The sequence below is a fragment of the Dendrobium catenatum genome, unplaced genomic scaffold, assembly GCF_001605985.2.
Source record: "Dendrobium catenatum unplaced genomic scaffold, ASM160598v2 fragScaff_scaffold_315, whole genome shotgun sequence".
NCBI lineage: Eukaryota > Viridiplantae > Streptophyta > Magnoliopsida > Asparagales > Orchidaceae > Dendrobium > Dendrobium catenatum.
In genome coordinates, this window is record NW_021318777.1 from 3,100,268 (window position 1) to 3,121,573 (window position 21,306).

The 21,306-nt window shown below is 35.6% G+C and overlaps 1 protein-coding gene across 1 annotated transcript in view; it reads right to left on the reverse strand.

The window, feature by feature from the left end:
- LOC110109857 (DExH-box ATP-dependent RNA helicase DExH3) overlaps positions 1-21,306 on the reverse strand; it is a 67,896-nt gene that overhangs the window by 31,457 nt on the left and 15,133 nt on the right. Inside the window, exons 5-14 of the mRNA XM_020841067.2 lie at positions 17,131-17,226; positions 12,568-12,756; positions 12,258-12,417; positions 12,058-12,188; positions 11,342-11,509; positions 10,980-11,252; positions 2,577-2,771; positions 2,210-2,413; positions 1,967-2,036; positions 1,720-1,868 (exon numbers count right to left, since the gene is read on the reverse strand). Coding sequence (XP_020696726.1) covers positions 1,720-1,868; positions 1,967-2,036; positions 2,210-2,413; positions 2,577-2,771; positions 10,980-11,252; positions 11,342-11,509; positions 12,058-12,188; positions 12,258-12,417; positions 12,568-12,756; positions 17,131-17,226 — 1,635 coding nt within the window. The remainder of the gene's footprint in view (positions 1-1,719; positions 1,869-1,966; positions 2,037-2,209; positions 2,414-2,576; positions 2,772-10,979; positions 11,253-11,341; positions 11,510-12,057; positions 12,189-12,257; positions 12,418-12,567; positions 12,757-17,130; positions 17,227-21,306) is intronic.

The following is a 21,306-nucleotide window of genomic DNA, read 5'->3' on the forward strand; positions in this document are numbered from 1 at the left end:
ACCCCCCATTCCTCGAAGAGATGGTGCTCCCCAATTGTCACGATCTTCCCTCTAGCAATCATACCCAAACCCTTTATCAAAATCCCCTCTTCTTCTTTCAAAATCAGCATCCCGACGATCGAAATCATCCCCTCTCCTTACAAATTCAACACCCATTCTTGCGTAACTAATGCTCATCTCCTCCGTAGAAAGTGGTTCTAGAGAAAGCATTCCATATTCTCCCTCCAAAATCTCCATTTCTAGATTTTCCCTTCCCCTAAACGTATTAGGGTTCTCATCTATTCCATGGATGTCGGTAGTTTCATTTGCTTCCGATGTCACTGGTTTGATTTTGACTTCGAGCAATTTCCTCAACATGTCTTCCACCATGGCGAACTTTTCATCCATCACTTCATTGACGGATGCAATTTGATTTTGAAAATCAGCCATTTTCTCCTCAAAATCTGCTTTGAGTTGCCCAAGTTCTCCCTCCAAAACTTTCATTTTCCTTCCGCCCATTGGTTCCCCTTCGATCGACGTGCTATGATACCAATTTGATAGGAAACGATCACTATAAATCCAAAAAACTACTGGGTTTTACGAAAAAAAAAAGCAGCTCTACTGTAGGTTTTGTCAAAACTGTAGGAAAGTATGAGAAAATCACTTAAAATTCACTAGAGGACGAAGAAAAACAGCAAGATACAATTGATCCTCTATTCGAGAGAAGGATCGATCTCTCCCAAATCTCTAGACGCCATTAGAGCCCAAAGAAAACCTAGATCTAAGTGATCTCAAATTTCAACCAAAATCAAGAAAACAAACTATTTAATGCATACAATTCAAAAGGAAATCTCTAAATAATCCCACATTCAATTTCCCTCCTAATCTTTCTCAAAAAAACTTCCTAAACTGCTCTACGCGTCCGATTGGGTGTACAGGAGGCGGAAGGTTTCCGCCTCTGTTAGCGCCTGGGCCGGTCCCGTGTGGACCGGCTAGACCGGTCCAATGGACCGGTCTAACTCATCCATCTCTTGATTGTTCTCAATTTTTCAAAGAACATCTCATTCTACGGTCAATTGGATTAAATTGGCAACTTCAAAAAGCTATTAAATAGCTCTTAGCATAAATCACTTGATTTTTTTTGCATGTAAACTCTCGAAACACGTAACATCATGAGTTTACGGGATGATGTTAAAAGTAATAAGAATTATTTTGTTATCATATTAATATAATCATTTAGGATTAATATTCATTAGAACTTTATAGTACTAAATTAATAAATTATGCTAGATTATATTTTTTTTCATGACATTTTCAAGCACTAAATCTCTATGCAATTAATCCTTCTTATGCCATATGATCTCTAGATCTTGATCTTGTGATGATTTCTTGATAGTCATCATGATTTGATACTTATTGTGCTTGATGCACTCAAACCCTTGATCTACTTTAATAATATGTAGCCCTTGATCTTGTGACGGAAAAATTTTCTAATCACCAAGTCTTCATGCATTTCATTCTCTTTGCGCTACATGAATCCCAGTCATCGATCTTGGAAATCATCATGATGTTCTATATCACTTTCATAGCATAGGGCCATATTTAATATACTATTAAATGGATGACTGAACTGAACATGATGCATATGCCTGTTGGGGTGGGCGTGGGAAGAAATAAATTTCATTATATTAGAGAGAAAAACTAACATTAACAGAGAATAGTAGGATTTATGTTACTCACATCCTTCTTGTCAAATGGGGTAAGGAATGGATCTCTAACACTTAGACCAGCAACGACAGTCAAAATGGGATCCAGGCATCTGAAAATAGCCCCAAAGATGAGCATCTTCCCAAGTTTTGGTTCAACTGGTAGAATTGCTAGGTGCCGTCCTGAGACAAGAGTAGAATTTAGCAATATGGGATTACAAGTTTCTAATCATTTGATAAAAAGTAATGTATACTAGATACGAGGAAACAAGTAGAAAGACCTAGAATGGTTAATTCCTGCTTCTCATCTAATGCACCGATAACTTTCAGATATTCAATAGCATTTTGGACCTAAAAAGCAAATCAAGTGGCAAGTGATGAATCATAACAGCTATCATGACCTCGAATATAATAAATAATCACATGAAAAAAAGTGTATAAATAATGGGAATTATAAATGACCAAATTGGCTCTGTTGTTTTAGTAGTATAATTGATATGCAAGAAAAATAGAGTTGACCATACAGATAATGCTTCGGGAGATTGCAAAGCCCTTGATAAGAACTCCGATATGCTTCCAAGCCTTAGGCTTTTGATTTGCAAACAAAGAGACTGTAATGGTGTCCTTAGAAGTTCTGGTAATTGGTAGTCTGCAAAAACGTCATACACACATTTTGGATACAGATGATAACATTCCCCGGGTTGCACACGACCAGCTCTTCCTCTTCTCTGCATCATCAATGAAGCAAAGCTACAGACAAAGCTATCACAAAATCTAAGCAAAGCTGCAATTTATGCCTTGAAAAGATGCATTAACCATAAACTAATTATTATAAAGGAAACCATGAAGAACGTTAGATTAATTACAAAACTAGTCCAGCGCCAGAAATACCTGTCGAGCAGAAGCCTTGGAAATCCATGTTGGAAGCAAACATGGGGTATTGTTTAACGCATCATACGATGTTTCTTTTGCCTTCCCACAATCAACAACAAAAACAACATCATTTATGGTGATACTTGTCTCAGCCATGTTTGTAGCAAGGACTATTTTTCTGGCTCCATTTTGTGGCTTATCAAATATTAATCTCTGTTTCCAAACAAAAATGCAAAACTATTCAGACAAAAATTTTGATTAGGATATATAGAATCATGGCATTGCAGAGAGTTGAATAATGATAGCTTCTATATGTTCCACAACTAGGAACAAAAAGGATTACCATCTACGAGGTGGTTGTATGATGTGAAACATATGCATGGAAACAAGAACTGCTTGGGGATTTTTAATATAAGATTATTAAAACTTTGCTAGTTATAGAATTAATGCTTACCCAAGTTAGGTTTTAAGAATTCTCAAGTCGAAATTATGTAAGGCATGCGGTTTCAACTAGATTAACGGGGCAATATCAAATTGACAACATATAAATAGAGAGTAATGTTATGGTGAGAAACAATAATCCATGGTTAACAAATATAACTCTTCACCTTGGGTCCCTCACTCACGCTCTTGATGGTGGAGCTTTAACGGAGGAAGATTGAGAGCAAATCGAGCGATGCCACTAGGAGACAAATGGCGCCCAAAGTGTAGTCCGTTGGAGAAGTAGCCGAAGGCGGGTAATCCACGGGTTGACTAGTTAGCATGATACTTCTGGACAGTGACTGGGGATATTCTGGGCAGCAATGGATCAATTCCGAATGGGCAGGACAGCAGTTTTCCTGGTTCAAAAGTTCGGGACAGCCACTAGAATCTTTCCAGAATTCTGGAATTAGTTCAGGACAGCAGCTGAACTTTTTCCTGGACAGCAATGGAGTTGTCTAGGATTTCTGGACAGCATGCATGTTCTGTCCAAGGATTTGGACAGCCCGTAGCAACTTTAGGAATGGGGAAAATCCATGAGGACGGGGCTTGGAGAAGGCAGTTAAGGCTGCGGGAGATTAGGTGTTTGATTGGAGAATTAATTTAGGGACAATTAATGGGGTGGGGCTACGGGAAGATTTAAATTCAGCTCCAAGTGGTTTTGGAGGGAGATTAATTTGAAATTTCAAATTAATTCATTAATGACAAGGAGCGTTAATTGAGGAGGTAATTGGGGCTGATTTGGTGGAGCTTTTAATTTAATTTGGGAGAGAGAAAAACCAATTAAAGGGGGCCGGCCACATGGAGAGAGGAGAGCACAATTGTCATAAGTAAAGTGGGGACCACAACTTTAATCAAAGATTTAATTAAAATCTGAATTGATTCTCAGATTTTTTTTTTTAAATAGGAAATTTCCAAATAGATGAGTAATCAATTGGGGGAGATTTGAATTTCAAATTTGTGTAACTCCTCTTAATTAATTTTCCAAATTAATATGGCTTAATTAGGAAATTCATTAAGAGAGGGGAATTCAAAATTCAAAGGGGAGAGCTAGAGGGGGCCGGCGGCAAGGGGGTCCAATGGGTGGCCGGCGGGTGGTGCTTGGGAATGTGGAGTTCGAATGGACTTAGAGGTGGTATTTCGGAGGTGGGGTGGTGGTGGAGATGTGGAAGAACGCCGGAAGTTGAAGATGGAGGAATGAAGAAACAAATACGATAAAAGTAAAAATAACGAACTCACAAAGAGATCGTAAGAACCGCGAATCTTGGACTCTTCCAAAGATTGACGGGTATTGCAAATCACCCTCCTCGGGCTTCCCTCATGAACTCACTAAGAGATCAAACAAGCACAAGCTTTTTTTCATTCAATAATTCATCATCTCATACAATGCATGAGGCCTCCTATAAATAGACCAAAATGAAACAAAAACTAAAAGACATAAATACCCTCGGGGCTATAATATCAAATGACCACCCATAAGGGTAAAACAGTAAAAATGAAAAATAAAATAAACAACTATATAAAATGACTCAAAATAAAACTCCTGCTCGTGGCCATCGATTTCTGGCATCTCCGATGGCACACGTGTCAAAATCGCTGACGATGTCCTCATCATTGTATGTACTCGGGTGGCGTGAGGATAGGATGCAGGACTGGGTTGTTAAGTGTATGGGTGTGCGTGTGAATTAACTTTTAAATGAAAGAGACCAGAGGCAAACCTACTACAATAAGAAAGCTTCTTTTATTTTATATATTCGTTTGAACAGCACATCAAGCTCGAAAACTACAGTTCAACATTGCCGGAGCTAGCTTGACAAGGCAACAGTGACAATTAATTGGAAACAGCTAATGTCTAATAAACATAACGTGGAACTTTAACGCTTGCATCCATCCAAAACTTTATCACTTGCATCCATGCAAAACAATGGGACGCCAAAACAAATGAGTATGCCTATGGTAAAAATCTTGCATTCACACAATTCTACATCTGTGATGTAGAACTAAATTGTGGAATAATAGACGGTCATACTCAAGTTCATTTTTCTTTTGGAATTCATTATATTCTTAGAATTATTATAATCGATTTCAGTAAGTTCTTGTGATTTATTAACAGTTTTTGGTCTAGAAATTCATAAATAGATTGTACTAATCATTTAATAGTTATTTCTTCTATTCATAAATATGAGAATTCTAAGCAAGCAAGGCAATTCAAAACATGAATAAAATTCTTATAATAGATGAAGAGAATCTTCATCTATTTAGGGACTTTGATCCTTGATCAAGAATTAAACCTGATAGAGATAATATCTTCCCATAAGTAGGAAGATTTCTTTCTGGTGCTTGTTTTCCTTCTTTCTTTTCTTCACTTATTTCTTCTTTTATATTTGTTTTGTTATTACCCAGATTTGTAACAATCAAGATTTCTGATTAAGTTAATTCAATAGGGTGCATGGATTTCTTAATATGTATTGAAGCCATTAATATTGCTTAGAGGATGAAGTGGGTGCAGGAAAACATTTCTAGATATAGAATAATTCCACCTTTAATTTTCTTAACATTGAATTTGCACCGATACCTACACAAATATACTCCAAAAGTTTGCACTAGAATCAATTCCTGCATTTGAATCTTAAAATAAATCCGAAAATCTAAAACTCAAATTATGCAAGAAAACATATTAAAACCAAAATTTAAAGGCATCTGAATCCATCCATGAATGTAAAACTAAAAAGATCGCACATGCCAAAGCAGTAAAATCAATAGAACAGATTGATATGTAATTCCGTAGAAACTATTTAATTACATGATAAATAAATAAGCATATCAAATGCATTTTTGGTTCATGGTTCCATAATTTATAAATTTATCAACAAAACCTTCTTCAAAGACTCAAATTACTTAAACATGATCTTAATTTGATTAATAACAACTACCTTCAAGCAAAACTAAAAGTTAAAACTCCATTTGTTTAGTTGAATACAGAGATATATAGTTAATCATGATTAATCTTTTTAACTATTTGGATTACTTTTTTAAGATAGGTTATGCATCCATCTAATATACACCTTCTATTTGTATCAAATCTAAATGGTTTGCTACTTATTAAAAGAAGAGTTTATGGAACCCAATAAACATAATTTTAAAGATTCGTTTATATTCTCCCGCTCTTATGATTTTTAGTCTATATGATGTGGATGAGAAGCAACAGACGCATCTACAAGAAAAATAGAGCATGGTTCTTGTGTTTGTTAGCCTTGGGTTTGTCTGCACTTAGTTCACTTAAGGAAGAGAGGAAAGAAAAAAACTTGCAATGAGTTTCTCGTAGAAAAGAAGGGGGCAAAGGAGAATCGAGCAAGGAGAAATAACTCTCACAAAACTTGGCATATCAATTAAATACACAACAGGTACTAATATCCTGAGGTTTTTGAAGGGCCCAAAAGATCTAGAATGGTGTTTTTTCAAAAACTTGGCATGAAAATATTCAGAACAAATTCAAACTAAACATGGTTTTCTTTGTCAACTCCTAAAATACCTTGATGAGCAATGTGAACCAACTTCTAATCATAAAAAATAAAAAATAAAATAAAATAAAAACAACTTCTAAGCATTCATTTTGTTAAGATGTAGGTATCTGAGAGTACTATGTAAAGAACGTAATGAATAGATGTACCTATTTGAGAGTACAATGTTAGTCTATGCAAAGAATGTATTGGTTAAAGTTCTCTTTTAATTCTTTTATGGTAAGGCTTGGCATGATGTGAACATCTAACAATCATACAAGAATTGAAAAAAGAAAGAAGAGAAATATGAGAATCCAATATGAAAATCACAAACTTTGTGCTACAAGCAAGCTTCTGGTGACAGGATCACGAGATAACTGACATTTTGAGGATGCCAAAACACCCAAAAAAAGGGAAGATACAGGGAAGAAGAAACAGGAAAGGAAGAAAAACAAGAAAAAGAACCATTACATTCATATACGCAGCTTCACCTACATATCAAAATACCCACTAACAATGTAACATGTGGCAGCTCACTAACGAACAAGAAAAAGACATCTCTTATTCATTTAACCTCACAAAAATAGCCACCTACAATCACCCTTTCCCCGCTTACTAGTCCTTAAGCGATACTGGTGGATTCCAGTGTAAAGGTAAGTTATTTGTGACCTCCTCATTGGCATGGCCCGCAACACTTTGTAACATGAATTAAGCATTAGCAACTAATACTCGCAGAGATCCATACGAATGAGCAAATTTGAACATATTTAAAAGCGTATAAAAGATCAAAAGGGCAAATAGAGGCTAGAAAAAGTCTGTAATTGCTGTCCACAAAAGGTTTGGACCGCAAAGCGGGATTTTGAATAGCAAAATTGTTGCTTGGAAGTGTGAAATTTCAAGTTCTAGCACAGTAAAATAGCAGGTATGTCCAAAAAATTAAGGGGAAAAAAAAAAGATATCTGATAAGGTAATGGATACATGAGACAGCATAAGTCCAAAAATTGCTCGACCCAGGACTAATATATAAATATAACAGCCGGAATTTCATCAGAAAAAAAAAAAAAAAAAGAGTATTCGCAAGTAAGAAAGGGCACAAAACAAATTCAACAAAGCATCAATTATTCTAGAGAATAAGTACAACAAAAAGAAACAAGTAAATAAAATAAGTAATTATTATAGAGATGGAGAGCATATTTTGTGGGCTCATTTGGTTTAGAAGTATTGAAAAAAAAGTGTGGAACATATTCTCGATTTTGTCAAGGATTTTATTGGGGCATGGAGCCCTTAGAAAGGTATCATGATTTTCAATGAAATAAATCATAATGCTTGTTTCCTCATTGAAGCTTCAAATCATGATTGGGGCTTCTTAGAAAATTTAATTGCAAACTCTCACAAAACTACATATGTAAACCTTAGATCTACGACCTCTGAGGTGGGTGGCGAACCTCCCAACCAATAGGTTGAGATGGGCTGCATGGGGGAGGAATAAAAGGGACAGGCATCTGATTCTAGAGTTAGAATTTTAGAGTTGGTGGTGGTGGGTATGCTGGATTTTATCAATGTAATGTTTCAATTCTCCAAATATCAAGAGCTCCAAAGTTCATAGCGCACTCTTCACACAACAAATCAACTTTGAAGTTAATTTATTCGCTCGGCCAGTCGCGGAATGAGTAGGAAACACCATAAGAACCCAATATCTCAATAGCACCTTTGTCTAAAATTTGGAATGAGACTGAAACACAGAATCAATCTAACTAGAAAATCATTCAAATTTTGATAAAAAAATAGCTTATGGAAGACAGTAAAAAGTTTATTACAAAAAGGACAAAAAGCATTTTGCTACTTCAATTACAATAGTTTATCATTGATGCCATTGTTTTTTATGCCAAATGATGAGAACAAGATAACATGAAACTCCTCTTCATTAAAAAGAGAATATGATTCTTGTTTTAGTAGGTCAGGCAATGTTGTGCATTCAACATTTTAGAGTCAAATTGATGCGGACATTAGTACGAAGATTTGGCACATCTATCAAAGGAGGCATCGTAAATCTACGGCTATAATTTAAATCTTCAATTATGAGTTATTTTTCTGAATTTTAGTTTTTATTTGATGTATTTCCTGTTTTACCCCTAGGTTGAATTATGTGAGTGTTGTGGCCCAAGGGCAATTTTGTATTTTGAGTTTTCTTATGTTGTGGCCTATATATAGGATCTTAAGCTATTGTAATAGGGAGAGATTATTGATATTAAAAATTTGTGTTCAACACTTATGTTCTTTTGAAAGGACGATAGTGAGATTCCTATGGGAAGGAATCGGAGTTTTCACCAGTCGCTGGATGGGTCCGGGCTCGTGACTTGAAGTCCCTTGGAGAAGGGCAAAGCATCACCCGTTAGTCTTCGGAAGAGTCCAAGGCTCGCGGTTTTTATTTTCTTTCTTTTGTTTTTGTTTTTGTTTCTTCTTATTGCCCCTCGTAGTCATATTCATTATCTTCCTACTTCCACCTTCACATCGTCTCCATCTCCACCTTGCCGCCGGTCCCTCACCCGTAAATCCTCCAAACCGCCGGCCATGGCTCCCTAGCCGCCGGCCTCATCCTTTCTCCTTTCTCCTTTCTCCTTTCTCCTTGGCTTTCCTAATTTGGGGTGCATGATATTAGGACTTAATGTGAAATTCAAATTGTTTAACATTTGAAATTCAAATTCCTTTCCTAATTTAGTTCACCTATTTTGGAAAGTGCTTAATTGAAATCAATTTGAATTTTAAATTCAAATTGGAGTTGATTTAATACTTTCCATTTTCGCAAAACTAAATTAGGAAGCCCAAATTGACTCCACAATTTGCTCCCCCATCCTATGCTAGCCGCCGGCCATACAAGGCTCAAAACCGCCGGCCCCACTTCAAGTCTTCCCTTTTGGATTTCTAAATTTAATTAATTGGGAATCAATTTTTAGGACCCAATTAATTAGAATCCGGAAATTCAAATCCTTTCTCTTTTGGCTTAATTTTATTTTAGGAAAGTACTTAATTTAAACTCATTTGAATTTCAAATTCAAATTGGATTTATGTCATTACTTTCCTAATTCCTAAAATCAAATTTAGAAGCCCTCAATCACCACATTCAATGCTCCCCTTATTCTCCTAAGCCACCGGCCCCTGTAAGAATAAATGGAATTTATTTCCTAATTTCATACTAAGCCTCTTTGGGAAATAATTCCTTTCTCTTGCCAACCGGAATTCTTTAAGCCCAAGCCTTCTCTCACTTTCCAAAATCTGTTGAGAGATCCCCCATAATCCCGTCAACCTCCTTACAGGTTTTCTGAATTGAAGTTTGGAAATAAAATCCCCTCCCTGGCCCGTATACTGACTCTCCTCTTCAAATCTCTTCCCAAATTCCTTGGATCTTGAGTATTCTACCGTCTAAGACTGCAACCAGAGGTTTCCAGCAGCTAGTACTGTTCTTCCAGCAACCTGAAGCTTCCAAGTAGTTGTTTTTTTACCACAGCAAATTGCTGTCCAGCAATTCCTGCTGTACTACTGTTGCTCCAGCACCATTAAAGGACCTCTCCTCGTCATACAATCCTTTCCAAAGTCAGAACAGTTGCTGTCCAAGGATTCCTGCAGCCCCAACGGTTATCCCAGCTTGCAAGAAGGCTGAATTTTAACAATCCAATAAGAAGAGCTGTTGTCCAAGACTTCTAAAACCCCAAAGCTGCTATTTAGACTTCTGTATTTGCTCTTCAAGACCCATAGAAGTCAAATCCCGTTCCCGTTCTACATCACAAATGGCAATAAATTTAAAGATCATTTGATATGAAAGACTAGATAAAATACTCTAGATGACCTAAGGAACTGGTATTAGTGACATTGTGAACTGTTCAATGCATTCCCTCTTAAAATGAGGAGCTAGCACAGGGTCCACAATCTGGCGGTTACATGCCAAATAACAAAAAAGATATTACAAATATGACTAGAGAGAAGAAATTTTAGGCACTTATTAGTTGTTTGGCTCTGTCAAGAGATGGCGATAATGCTAGTTAAAATGGAAGTCCAGAGTGGATGGTCTTCCATTGATAGAACATCCACAAAATGTACAAGATTCCAAAGGCTACTACTCTATTCTAAGTAAACGTGCTTACAAAGAATGCCCGTTAATGGTCTGACATTTCTAAGAATATTTGTGGCGATTAGATTCTCGAATTATTTAGAAAGTAAACCTTACAATTCCTATATTACATTCACATATTCTGAAACTACTGAAAAAAAACTTGCACCAGTACAAAATCATATTTGAGTATCACGGTAAGCCCTGGGACCTCAACCATGCTGCACATATGAAAACAAAAATGCAGAATAAGGAACTGAGAAGCAGCTTATGCGTGAAAAGGATAAAACCAAATAATTGCAGCTAATACATTTCTAAAAAGCAAAGAAGATTTACCTGCTCGGAGCTGGCCATGGACCCATGGCATGGGAGAATTAAAACCTTGGTAGGATCTCCAAGTAGTAGATGAGATTGCAGCTGTTCTTTGAGTGAATTAATGTCATCCCATCCAGTCATGAAAACCAAAATGGCACCTGGCCTTTCCTTTTGACATATATGGACTAAAACACTCTCTATTAGATTGAAACCAATTGAATCAGGGTTCCAGCAAGCTAGTGATTCACGAGTTCTAGAGCTGCAGTCTCTAAAATCAGCGGCTTCGAGTGCATCCTGTGTATTAGGATAAAGAAATAAGGCATTAAATTGAGAAGGTAAATCCAGTAAACTTACAACACGTATAGGAGAAGAAAACAAAATACTTCAACAGAAGTTGCAATTTGGCTCTTCCTTTTCCTAAGAGCTTGCTTTTGCATTTTCCAGCTTTTTTCTTGTCCATAATCATCAATTTGATTATAAGGAGTCAGCCTGTGTCCAATAATTTCAAGAACATTCTCCAAAAAGTGGGTCCGAACAGGATACGTAAAACCCTACAATATGAGGAACATAAAGAGCTGCTCAGAAGAATATAGTACAACAGTAGTCTGCATGTATAAAAGAATAACAAATGGGACATGAAAGTACTCTATATAAAAAATCATATTACTTGGCATAGAAATTTATTTCATGGTTTATTAGAAAGTGTTTGTCAAAGTAAAAAATCATATTCAAAACAAGCATCTACTTTAAAAGAATATATAAATTGATCAACTTATGGGTAAAAGATACAATAAATTCAAAAGCACAAAAGTGATATTTAGTTACTATATGTTCATCCAGCAATTTCTACTTTATCGAGCATTTCAATTGAAAAATCAATAAAATGAAGAAAATCATAGGGTGCTGCACTTTGCAATACAAAATCAATAAAAGTTACTGCATAAAAAATGAGGAATTTAACGATAAGATCCAATCCATCAAAAAGAAGAAAAACACCCCAACAATCAATGTTACACTGAATTGTTCCAGTACAAAATGAAGTAAATAGTCATACAATAAAGATGGTTAAAGATATATTATTCAAATGAAGCTAACTTACAGGTATATGCATCATGGGAGAGCCAGAAAAGTATGAAGAGAAAAGCTCAGCATTCAGAGTTGCACTCATCAAAATCAACTTAAGCTCTGGCCTATGAAGCAGTAGGTCTTTCAAGACGACAAGGAGAAAATCTGGCATCAAGACAGAATAGCATTTAATGTCAACAGTTCAACATACAGTATGTTCAATCAACAGTTTACCTTCATTCATTCCACGTTCATGAATCTCATCTACAAAAACATGGGTAACACCTTTCAAATTTCGGTCAACAAGCAATCTTCTCAATAAAATTCCTGTTGTACAGAAAAGAAGGCGAGTATCCCTCCCTTTAATACCTTCTAGTCGAACCTTATAACCAACCTACAAAAATGGCATATTAATTGCTGCATACATGCATATATATATATATATATATATATATATATTACTAATATTTATTTATGCTGGTTTCACGGAAAAACATTGCGGAGAAATAAAAGCTTCAAGATATCAAGAAAAAGAACATCTTACAGATTCACCCAAATTTTCCCCTCTTTCCGCAGCGACTCTTTCAGCTACAGCCATGGCAGATATTCGTCTAGGCTGAGTGCAAATGATACTACAAGTTGCACCATGACCATTATCAATCTCAGATTCTAGAATATACTGAGGTAGCTGTGTTGTCTTACCACATCCTGTCTCACCTGAAATGACAACCACCTGCCAAATTGAAAAAGGTTTTACCTCCTGAATTCGCTAAATAAATCTGGCCAAAATGGTTGACTTTCATTCATTCATTGATGATATATCTGCATTTATTTTAAGATCTTTCTTTCTTTTTTTTTTAAGGGGAGCAAATTTCACGATCTATGATTTTTTTGAGCTAGTTTTCATTTTACATCAAATTCTATAACTGAATTTGAATATCTGCAGCAATTGCATAATTTATGGTGGAAATCCAACAGTTTTTGGACTCATCTATCTTCTTTCATAACATGTGGAGCTTTATGATAACTAAATACTTCTTATTCTTATTGCTCCTTTTTTTGACTTGGCATAAAAATGGCAGTGTCTACCTGTTATATTATTTATGCATTTGCTATCAAGTAGTGTAAATTGTGGTTGTAATGCTTCCAATCAACATCAAGCATGTGGTTGTTCTTTTTCATATATGCCTCGTTTTTCTTGCTACATGTGTTGTTCCTACTATCAAAACACCTTTTATAATTTTATTTTGCTGCATGATATTCACATTTTATTTTTCTATCAAGCAGTTATATGTTTGTACCTCCCGATTAAGTATGCATATTAAATTTTGCTATTTCCATTTTTGCAATAATTGATGTTTGATATAAGTGCTTTCTAAGTGCTAAGCCCAATGTGATGCACAAAAGGAGGCAACGCTTTACAAGTCAGAGCATTCGTGACATGTATATCTTGTATGAAGATATTATGTGTATGCAGTGGTGGAAAAATTTTGTTGTCCTCAACGGTTTGCATAATTTGTGATCGAGCACGACATAGAAAATAATATATTATCCTTACAGACAAAAATATTATTTATCTATCAACTCAATAACAAAATTTACAATTTGATTTTTAGCGAAGATTTTCTCCTATTCAATATTTGATTTAATATGATTAATTTTTTTATGAGATACAGATGCCCCCCCAACCCCCCATAAAGGCAAGTTCCTGTAGTTAATTACATCTCAAGTATTTTTAATTTGAGAAAACTTGTAATTAAACTAGTGGTTTCCTCTTTTTTTTTTTAGTAATCAAAATATTGGCTAATATTTTCATTTTTGAGATTTATGAAATTCTTGTTTAAAGATTTAATCTTTAGGAATTTCAAGGGAGGAATGATACACTTGAAATCAGAATTGGAATGGAAGCCAAATGAATGAAATGTAGGAGTACTTGATCGTGAGAAGACTTAGAGGTACTCAAACTATTCTATATTGAGCTTTAAATTTTAGCATCAATTTTTTTTTTTTAATTTGACAATTTTGATTTAGAATGTTGGGGTTTATATTCTAACAACACATTTTAGAGAAAATGCACAAAAAGTGAGGGCTTCCTAAGTGAACAACGAGCTCGAACTCTATAACTAAAGTGAGGACTAATGAGGGATAATGCGTCGAACATAAGTCTAACGGAGTGCAAAGTATTTACAAATTACACCTTACCTAATGAATAGCCAGCCTGACCTCTAGATTTATTGCACTGCTGGAAAATCTCTCCCCCTCAAATTTTAAAGAGAGGAATTTTTTTCTCTAAGTAGAGGAAAAAGAGAGAATGAGGGTAAAAAGAGGTGTTTGAGATGGAGAATGAGGTGGTTAGAAAAAGAGATTATGAATTTTGTTCTTTCTAAAGAAAAATTTTTTTTCTAGAGAGAATTTTCTCTCTAGGTTTAGAAAGAGCAAGTGAGATATAAAGGGACTTTTTGACATAGAGGATGTAGGAAGTGGAGAGGAGGCTTTTTTGTGAAGGGAGGATGTGGTTTGAGGGGTATGGAGAGAGAAATTAAAATTTTAGGTTAGGATTAGGGTTTCTTTTAGAGAAAGAAGAAGAAGGAAGAAGAAGGAAGAAGAAGATGAGGAAGGAGAAGAAGAAGAAAAAAAAGAGAAAGAATGGAGAGGGAAGAAGAAATGGAGGAAGGAATAAGAAGAAAGAAAGTAGAAAATGGAGTTGGAGGGAGGAGGGAAGAAGAAGAAGAAGTTAATCTAGGTGTTGTCGGCAACAAGAGTGGCCGGCGATGACGGAAGCTTCACGTGAGTGAGAGAGAGCTGAGTTAAGGAGAGAGGGGGTCAGTTTGGGCGCGTGCATGAGTTTGGCGTGAGCGTATGTGAGAGAGAGAGGTAATGAGTGGATGGGAGGTTTATTAGGGAATTATGTTATTTAGTCTTTTTTCCTCACTTTTTTATTATTTTTTTTAAATTACTATTTGTACTTTATTTTTAAAAAAATGATATGATTTTTTTTAATTAATCGTGCCATGACTCAATTTCCATGTTGTCATCGTTCATGCAAGTCAATGCTGCCTTGATCCGCACACGCAAAATTTTTGTCGATCAACAACCTGGTCATTATGAGTATCGATCTAAGCTGTTTCAACTATTCCAAACGCCCTAGCACTATCCATTTTAGCGATTTATATTTTGGGTCGACACGTGTCGAGTGGGTTTCGCACGGCGTTGCGCTATTTCTCTTTAAAAACTCAACATGCATGATCAACTCAACTCCGACACTTAGTATTGATGTCAACATATTATAACATTAAGAGGAATGATCCAACTTGGAAGTATGCAAATGTAATTAAGTAAAATATTTTCTCACATATGGTACACAAACACACCTATGTATATCTTGAGCTAATGAGCATCTTAATGATCCTTTTAGAACATCCAAAAGAAGTAATATAACTAAATGCAATAAGGTTCCTTCAAATGTAAAGGAAAAGTTGTTTGCATATCAAGAATGAAAATAAAAATGAAACAAAATTCATGTCTAGCATGAAAAAATTGAAACAAATTTTATATATGAAACATGGTGAAAGTGTGCTAGAGAATAATGAAAATTAGATATTTCAATGTCCGTACATAATGGAAACAGATCATTGGAATTAAATTTTGGAATGGAAAGTATCAATGATAGTAGTGGGTTAAAGTTCTCTAAGATGAAAAGCTGTATGGATCATTTCACATGTATAAAATCTTAAAAAAGAAGTTGCAAAAAAAAAAACATGAGGCAAATTTGGATCAAAGAGAAGTTAAATAACAGATTTAGGGATAAAAGCATAGCTACATGGTTCTGTTAAGCTGACATTCATTTCAAAACAGTGAAATTGAACAATTTTGAACATATGGTAGAGCCTATTGCGCAAAATGCATTGGGTCTTAGTCCTACGTCCTATCATGAGTTGAGAGTCCCTATACTTGAAAAAAAAATAGAGGCAAATAAGAAGGATGAGAATAAGCACAAAAAGATCTAGCAAGAGAAGGTTGCACTCTTATGTCAGATGAGACGAATGGACTGCAAAAATGAACAAAATTAAATTTCTTAGTTAATTTGCCTTCAAGCATGACATTTATGGAATCAATTACTGCATCTAAATATTTGAAGATAGCTTTGAAGTTCTTTGATGCACAAATTGAAATAATTGGAGTATAAAATGTGGTGCAAGTGGTTATAGACAATCGCTCTAGTTATGTTCTTCTTTGTTAGTAATTTAGGCTATTTTATTTCAATATAAATTTAATTTTTCATTACATTGTGAATATATCTTAATTCTTGAAGGTGAAATGCCTATGGATAAGAGGACACATATATTAGGCCTCATGTGTAGCCCATAGCAAAAAATCTAATGCTGGAGGATTTTGGAAATACTGATCAAGTAAACAATTATTTTGAAAGCCATGGAGTTATCTAACTTTTAAAACATAATTTCTAGCTAAATCAAATTTCATTGTGCAAATTCAAAAAATAAATTTGTTCGAGACATAAGCTGACTCTAGACAACCAGCATATGCTTAAGCAAATCTCAAGGCAAGACAAGAAAAAACTATTTCAAAATAAAAGATGGCCTGGAATAGTGATTAAGTTGCCTCTAATATGTTCTGGAAGTCTCAAGTTCAAATCATTTAAAAAACTTTTTTTAAATGCAAAGATAAGGTTGCCTACATCCCTTATCTAGAACCAATAGCTAGAGCAATATGTACTTGGTACACCTTATTTGAAGTATTCAATATGAAAAACTTCTCAACACTTCCACACATTTTCCTTTCGGAATACAAAGCATCCTAGATCCTACCCTAATTGCTCAAGTTCGGATCATTTTAGAATATTTCCTATATTTTTTCATAATTATCCTATTACATCAAGGCTGCCACTAAGGATTTCGTGCCTGATGATTGAAAAAATATTACAACATTCAACCCTGAAAATTCAACCTTGATGTCAAGTATGGCAATTTAAATCACAAGAAAATTATAATTAAGAAAAATCAAGATTTTCTTACAAATTCATACAAAAGTAACAATCCTACTAACAAATATTCAAACATCGTAAGGAGCTAAAGAATTCGGGATAAACCTGATTTCGAGAAATGGCCTGCAACAATGCCTCTTTTTCTTTGTAAGATGGGAGACTTTTACGAAATTCAAGCATCTTTAGACCCTCTGGAGATTCCTATGAAAAAAAATAATGCAAAGATACTCTCAGAAGGAAGTCAAAATAAATAGACTGGAACTACTTAACAAGTTGCTTATGGACATTAGGATAGTATCGCAAAGCCTCATGCAAGCAGGAAGCACCAAATAATTAAAAACTATATCAGAAAAATATGTGAAGCCAACTTATGCCTCCCTGTACCATATTTTCAAATACATGAAACCAACTAATCACTCAAAAAGGTTCATGTTAAACCGGTCCTTAGTGGACCGGTCCAGCCGGCCACTTCTAAGGGACCGGTTCACATGTACAGGAGAAGGGGGCAGCGCCAAGAAGGAGAGAGAGGGAATGGGCGGGGTCCACTAGAGTTCAAATTCAAATTTGGGAGCCAAAGGAGGGGGCGGCAAGGGCTATTAGGTCTTTTTGCTTTTTGTTTTAATTATGTGCCTTAAGTATGAGGGGGAGATTAGGGTTAGGGTTATGTTTTGATTATTGTGTTCTTGAGAGAGTTTTTCTTTTTGGTGTCTTGGGCCTTAGCTTTGTCTAAGGGTTGTGAGAGAATGATCCTCCTCTCGAATAGATGATCAATTGTATCTTGTTGCTCTTTGTTCCGTAGATTTTCTTCTATAAAACTATTGTTTTGGTGAGATTTCTCCTCAGATTTTGTGAGTTTGTTCGTTGATTTTGTCTCTATTAATAGGAGTACTTGAGTTTAAAAGTTGATCGAGCCTTCGATTTATATCAGTTGAGGTTAGCAGTTCCAAGAGTGGGTTCATCATGTTGTTGCCACCAAAAATGGTTGTGGACTAGCACGTCACGGCCCATGCCAAAAGCTAAAAAAATCCTGAGAGAGAACTCAAGTAACGGTTGTGTCAGTTCCCAAAAAATTTACTCATGATAGGTTACGAAGTTGTCCGGTTCCCAAAAATTTTACTTATGATAGGTTACGAAGTTGTCATGTGCAGCAAGCCACGCTCTGTTTTGCTCTGTTTTGCTAGTCGCAAAACATGCAACAAGCTTAAGCATGAACGATTAAACGATCACGCAAACTATGCAACTAGCCCAAATGTTACCTATTAAACAATGGGGCCCAACTAATGGGCCCAACATCATTTCTAAAGCAACACCCACCCTTTAATTCTCCCCATCTAAATTGATCTTGCATCAAAGTTTTACAAGACTTCCTCCCCATTCCCTCTATAAATAAATGCCAGGAAAAGCACATACCAAAAAGAAAGAAGCCCCTCTCCCCTCTCAATGATGTGGTAGCACAAGGGACACTTCCTTGTCATATAATATATAATTGAGCTTAAAGTTAATGAAATAATTACCACCAACCCCCAAAAGAAAAAATTTAGATAGTACATATGGAAAAAAATCCAATAATCACTTTGCTTAGTAGGTTACCATAAGATGTAAGAATTGAAGAGCATGATGTAATACTCAAATTAAAATTTAATAGAGAAAAGAACAAAAAAATATAGAGAAAAGAAGAACGAAAAAGGAAGAAAAAAGAACAAAAAAGAAAGAAGTAAAGAAGAAAGAAAGAAAGAAGAAGATGGGAAGAAGGGTAGGAGAACAAGAAAAGTGAGAGGAAAAAAAAAAGAGAAATAAAGATGAAGATGAGGGTTCATTTTTTATAAGAATCATATATTTTCTTCCACAAATTGAATTTGAATTCAAATTTATAAGATTGAAGGTTTGAATGAAGAGAAATTATTTTAAGGTAAACTAATATTGGATGGCAATTAATTTAGCTTCGATGTGGCAAATTAGAAATTTCTCTTAAATGAAGAAAACTGTTATTATCCAGATGTTTTTTAACGTACATGATATTGAGGTGATAGAAATCATGAACTTAGTCCCAAAAAAGATACTATAATTCAGGTGAATACTCAAACACTAATCTAAGGAGCAAATTACTCTTATAGACCTAATCTTTGATGATTTCCATAATTTCATGAAGCTACTATGTGCATGCAAGTAAATATTATTCATATTGAGCATGACATGATATAACAAGTCTAATGAATTTTATGGGATCACCTACTTAAAAAAATTTGTCATAATTATTCTACAAGTTTTATGCTGGTTGTTAACTACCTAACGCAATCCTTCACTTTTCTAATCTAAGGTTTGGGACCTAGCAACAGTTGTGTTAACCTTAAATAGGTGATCTATGTTAAGAAAGGTAGAGGTGGATGATGGGGACCTCAGTTGGAAAGTCTACCGTCGACGTGGCCGTAGATCTACGGCCACGATGTACCCGATGTATTTTTGATTTCAGCATGATCGTTTTATTTGATGTAATTTTTATTTCTACACTTTTCCCTTTTTTACCCTTGCTTGAGGGATTGAGTCTTGTAGCCCCTCGAGGGTATTTTAGTCTTTTATTTTTATGACATTGTAATGGGCTATTTATAGCCTCCTTCTTGTATTTTCATGGTTAATGAATGAATGACAAAGAATTTTCTGCATTATTTCTTCTTCTTGGAGCTTTTGTTATGGCTTGAGAGAGAGAGAGTTTGAGAGCTTGGTGGAGCCTAGGAGAGGCCACCCGTCGTACCCAACAGTCACCACCGGTGGCTCTTGGTTTCTCCTCCCTTTTCCCTACCTTCTTGTGCTTACCGCCGGCCAACTTCCCCTCCTTACCCGAGGCCACACCCTGTCAAATCCCCACCTCCATAGCCCCACCCGAACCCCTCCTAGGTTCTCCTACCATCCCCGGATTCCTCAAAACCACCGGCCAACTCCCTTTAGCCGCCGACTCTTCCTTGCCGCCGACCACCTCAACCCTCATCCCCACTTTTATTTTGTTTCCTATTTTGGTTTTATATATTTTGGAATACATTTTGAATTCAAACTTCAAATATTTGAAATTCAAAATATTTCCTAATATACCAATCCTATTTTAGGAAAATCATTTATTGGGCTCCTATTTGAATTTTGATTAAGAGAGGAATAAATCAATTCTTCCCAATCTTAAGAAATTCAATTAGGAAGTTTACTCATTCTATAATTTTCCCTCCCAGCACCCTTGCATGCCGCCGGCCCATAACTCTCCTTCATCAACTCCTTTTCAAATTGTTTCCTAAAATCCATTCTTACTTTAGGAAATAATTTCTAATTCTTCAAACCCCCTCTGAGCCGTAACCCCCTAATAATTATTCACTAATTTGCTTTCCTAAAACCAAAGCTTGGTCTCAGGAAATCAAAGTCCCGCTCCTCAATCCCGCCGGCCCTCTCCTCTACTACCCGCATTCTCCCCTCCCTCTCACAGCTCCTTCCCACCAGCAAAGCACTTGAGATTCACGTCATTCCCCTTGCTCCCCTCTAGTCCATCCCTTCCAGACATTGAAGGCCAGTTTTCTTCTCAGATTTTTAAGGGGAAATTCAGAAAAATTTCAGATTCCTTGAGGGAGATCCTGAATACAATTTCAGATTTTGGAATCAACACTTGGGAGGTACGTGGGATTTCTACGACGTCTCTCCGTGAAGGTGATCTTTTCTCCTTCTTGATTCTTTTACTTTCGAATTCAGAATTCTTCATGAGAATTTGTTCAAAGCAAGAGATTGTGTCCCTTTGTTGCCATCCGCTAGTATTCGTAGGATTTGCTACTTCTTGGCTTTTGGATCTCGTTGTTAAACTAGGATTATGTTGAATACTATCCTACTTGCATTACTTTAACTTTCCTACGTGTTTTGATTCCGTTTAGCATTTTGTGTAGTTTGGCCTAAGCGAAAGTGACCGTTTATTAGTTTTATTTTGTGGTTTTTAATCACTTATAACAAAATCTAAAATTGATCTTTAAATATTTCGTGCAAGTTCCTAAATCATACGTGTAGTCCTGCATCAGTAGATCTAAAAAGACTTGGTTAGAAAGTATTAGAAATGATCTTTTTTATTAGTTTTAGACTATTAATAGGACAAAATTGAGAGAAAGAATTCATGTCGCCAATCCCACATAGTGGTATAAAAGCTTAATGTTGTTGTTGTAATACCTATTTAAAGAAATTTAAGATATTTTTAATCAAAAATATTTAACATCTATTTAAGTGCATAAATGTCAACTTTTGCATATCCTATATACACTTGAA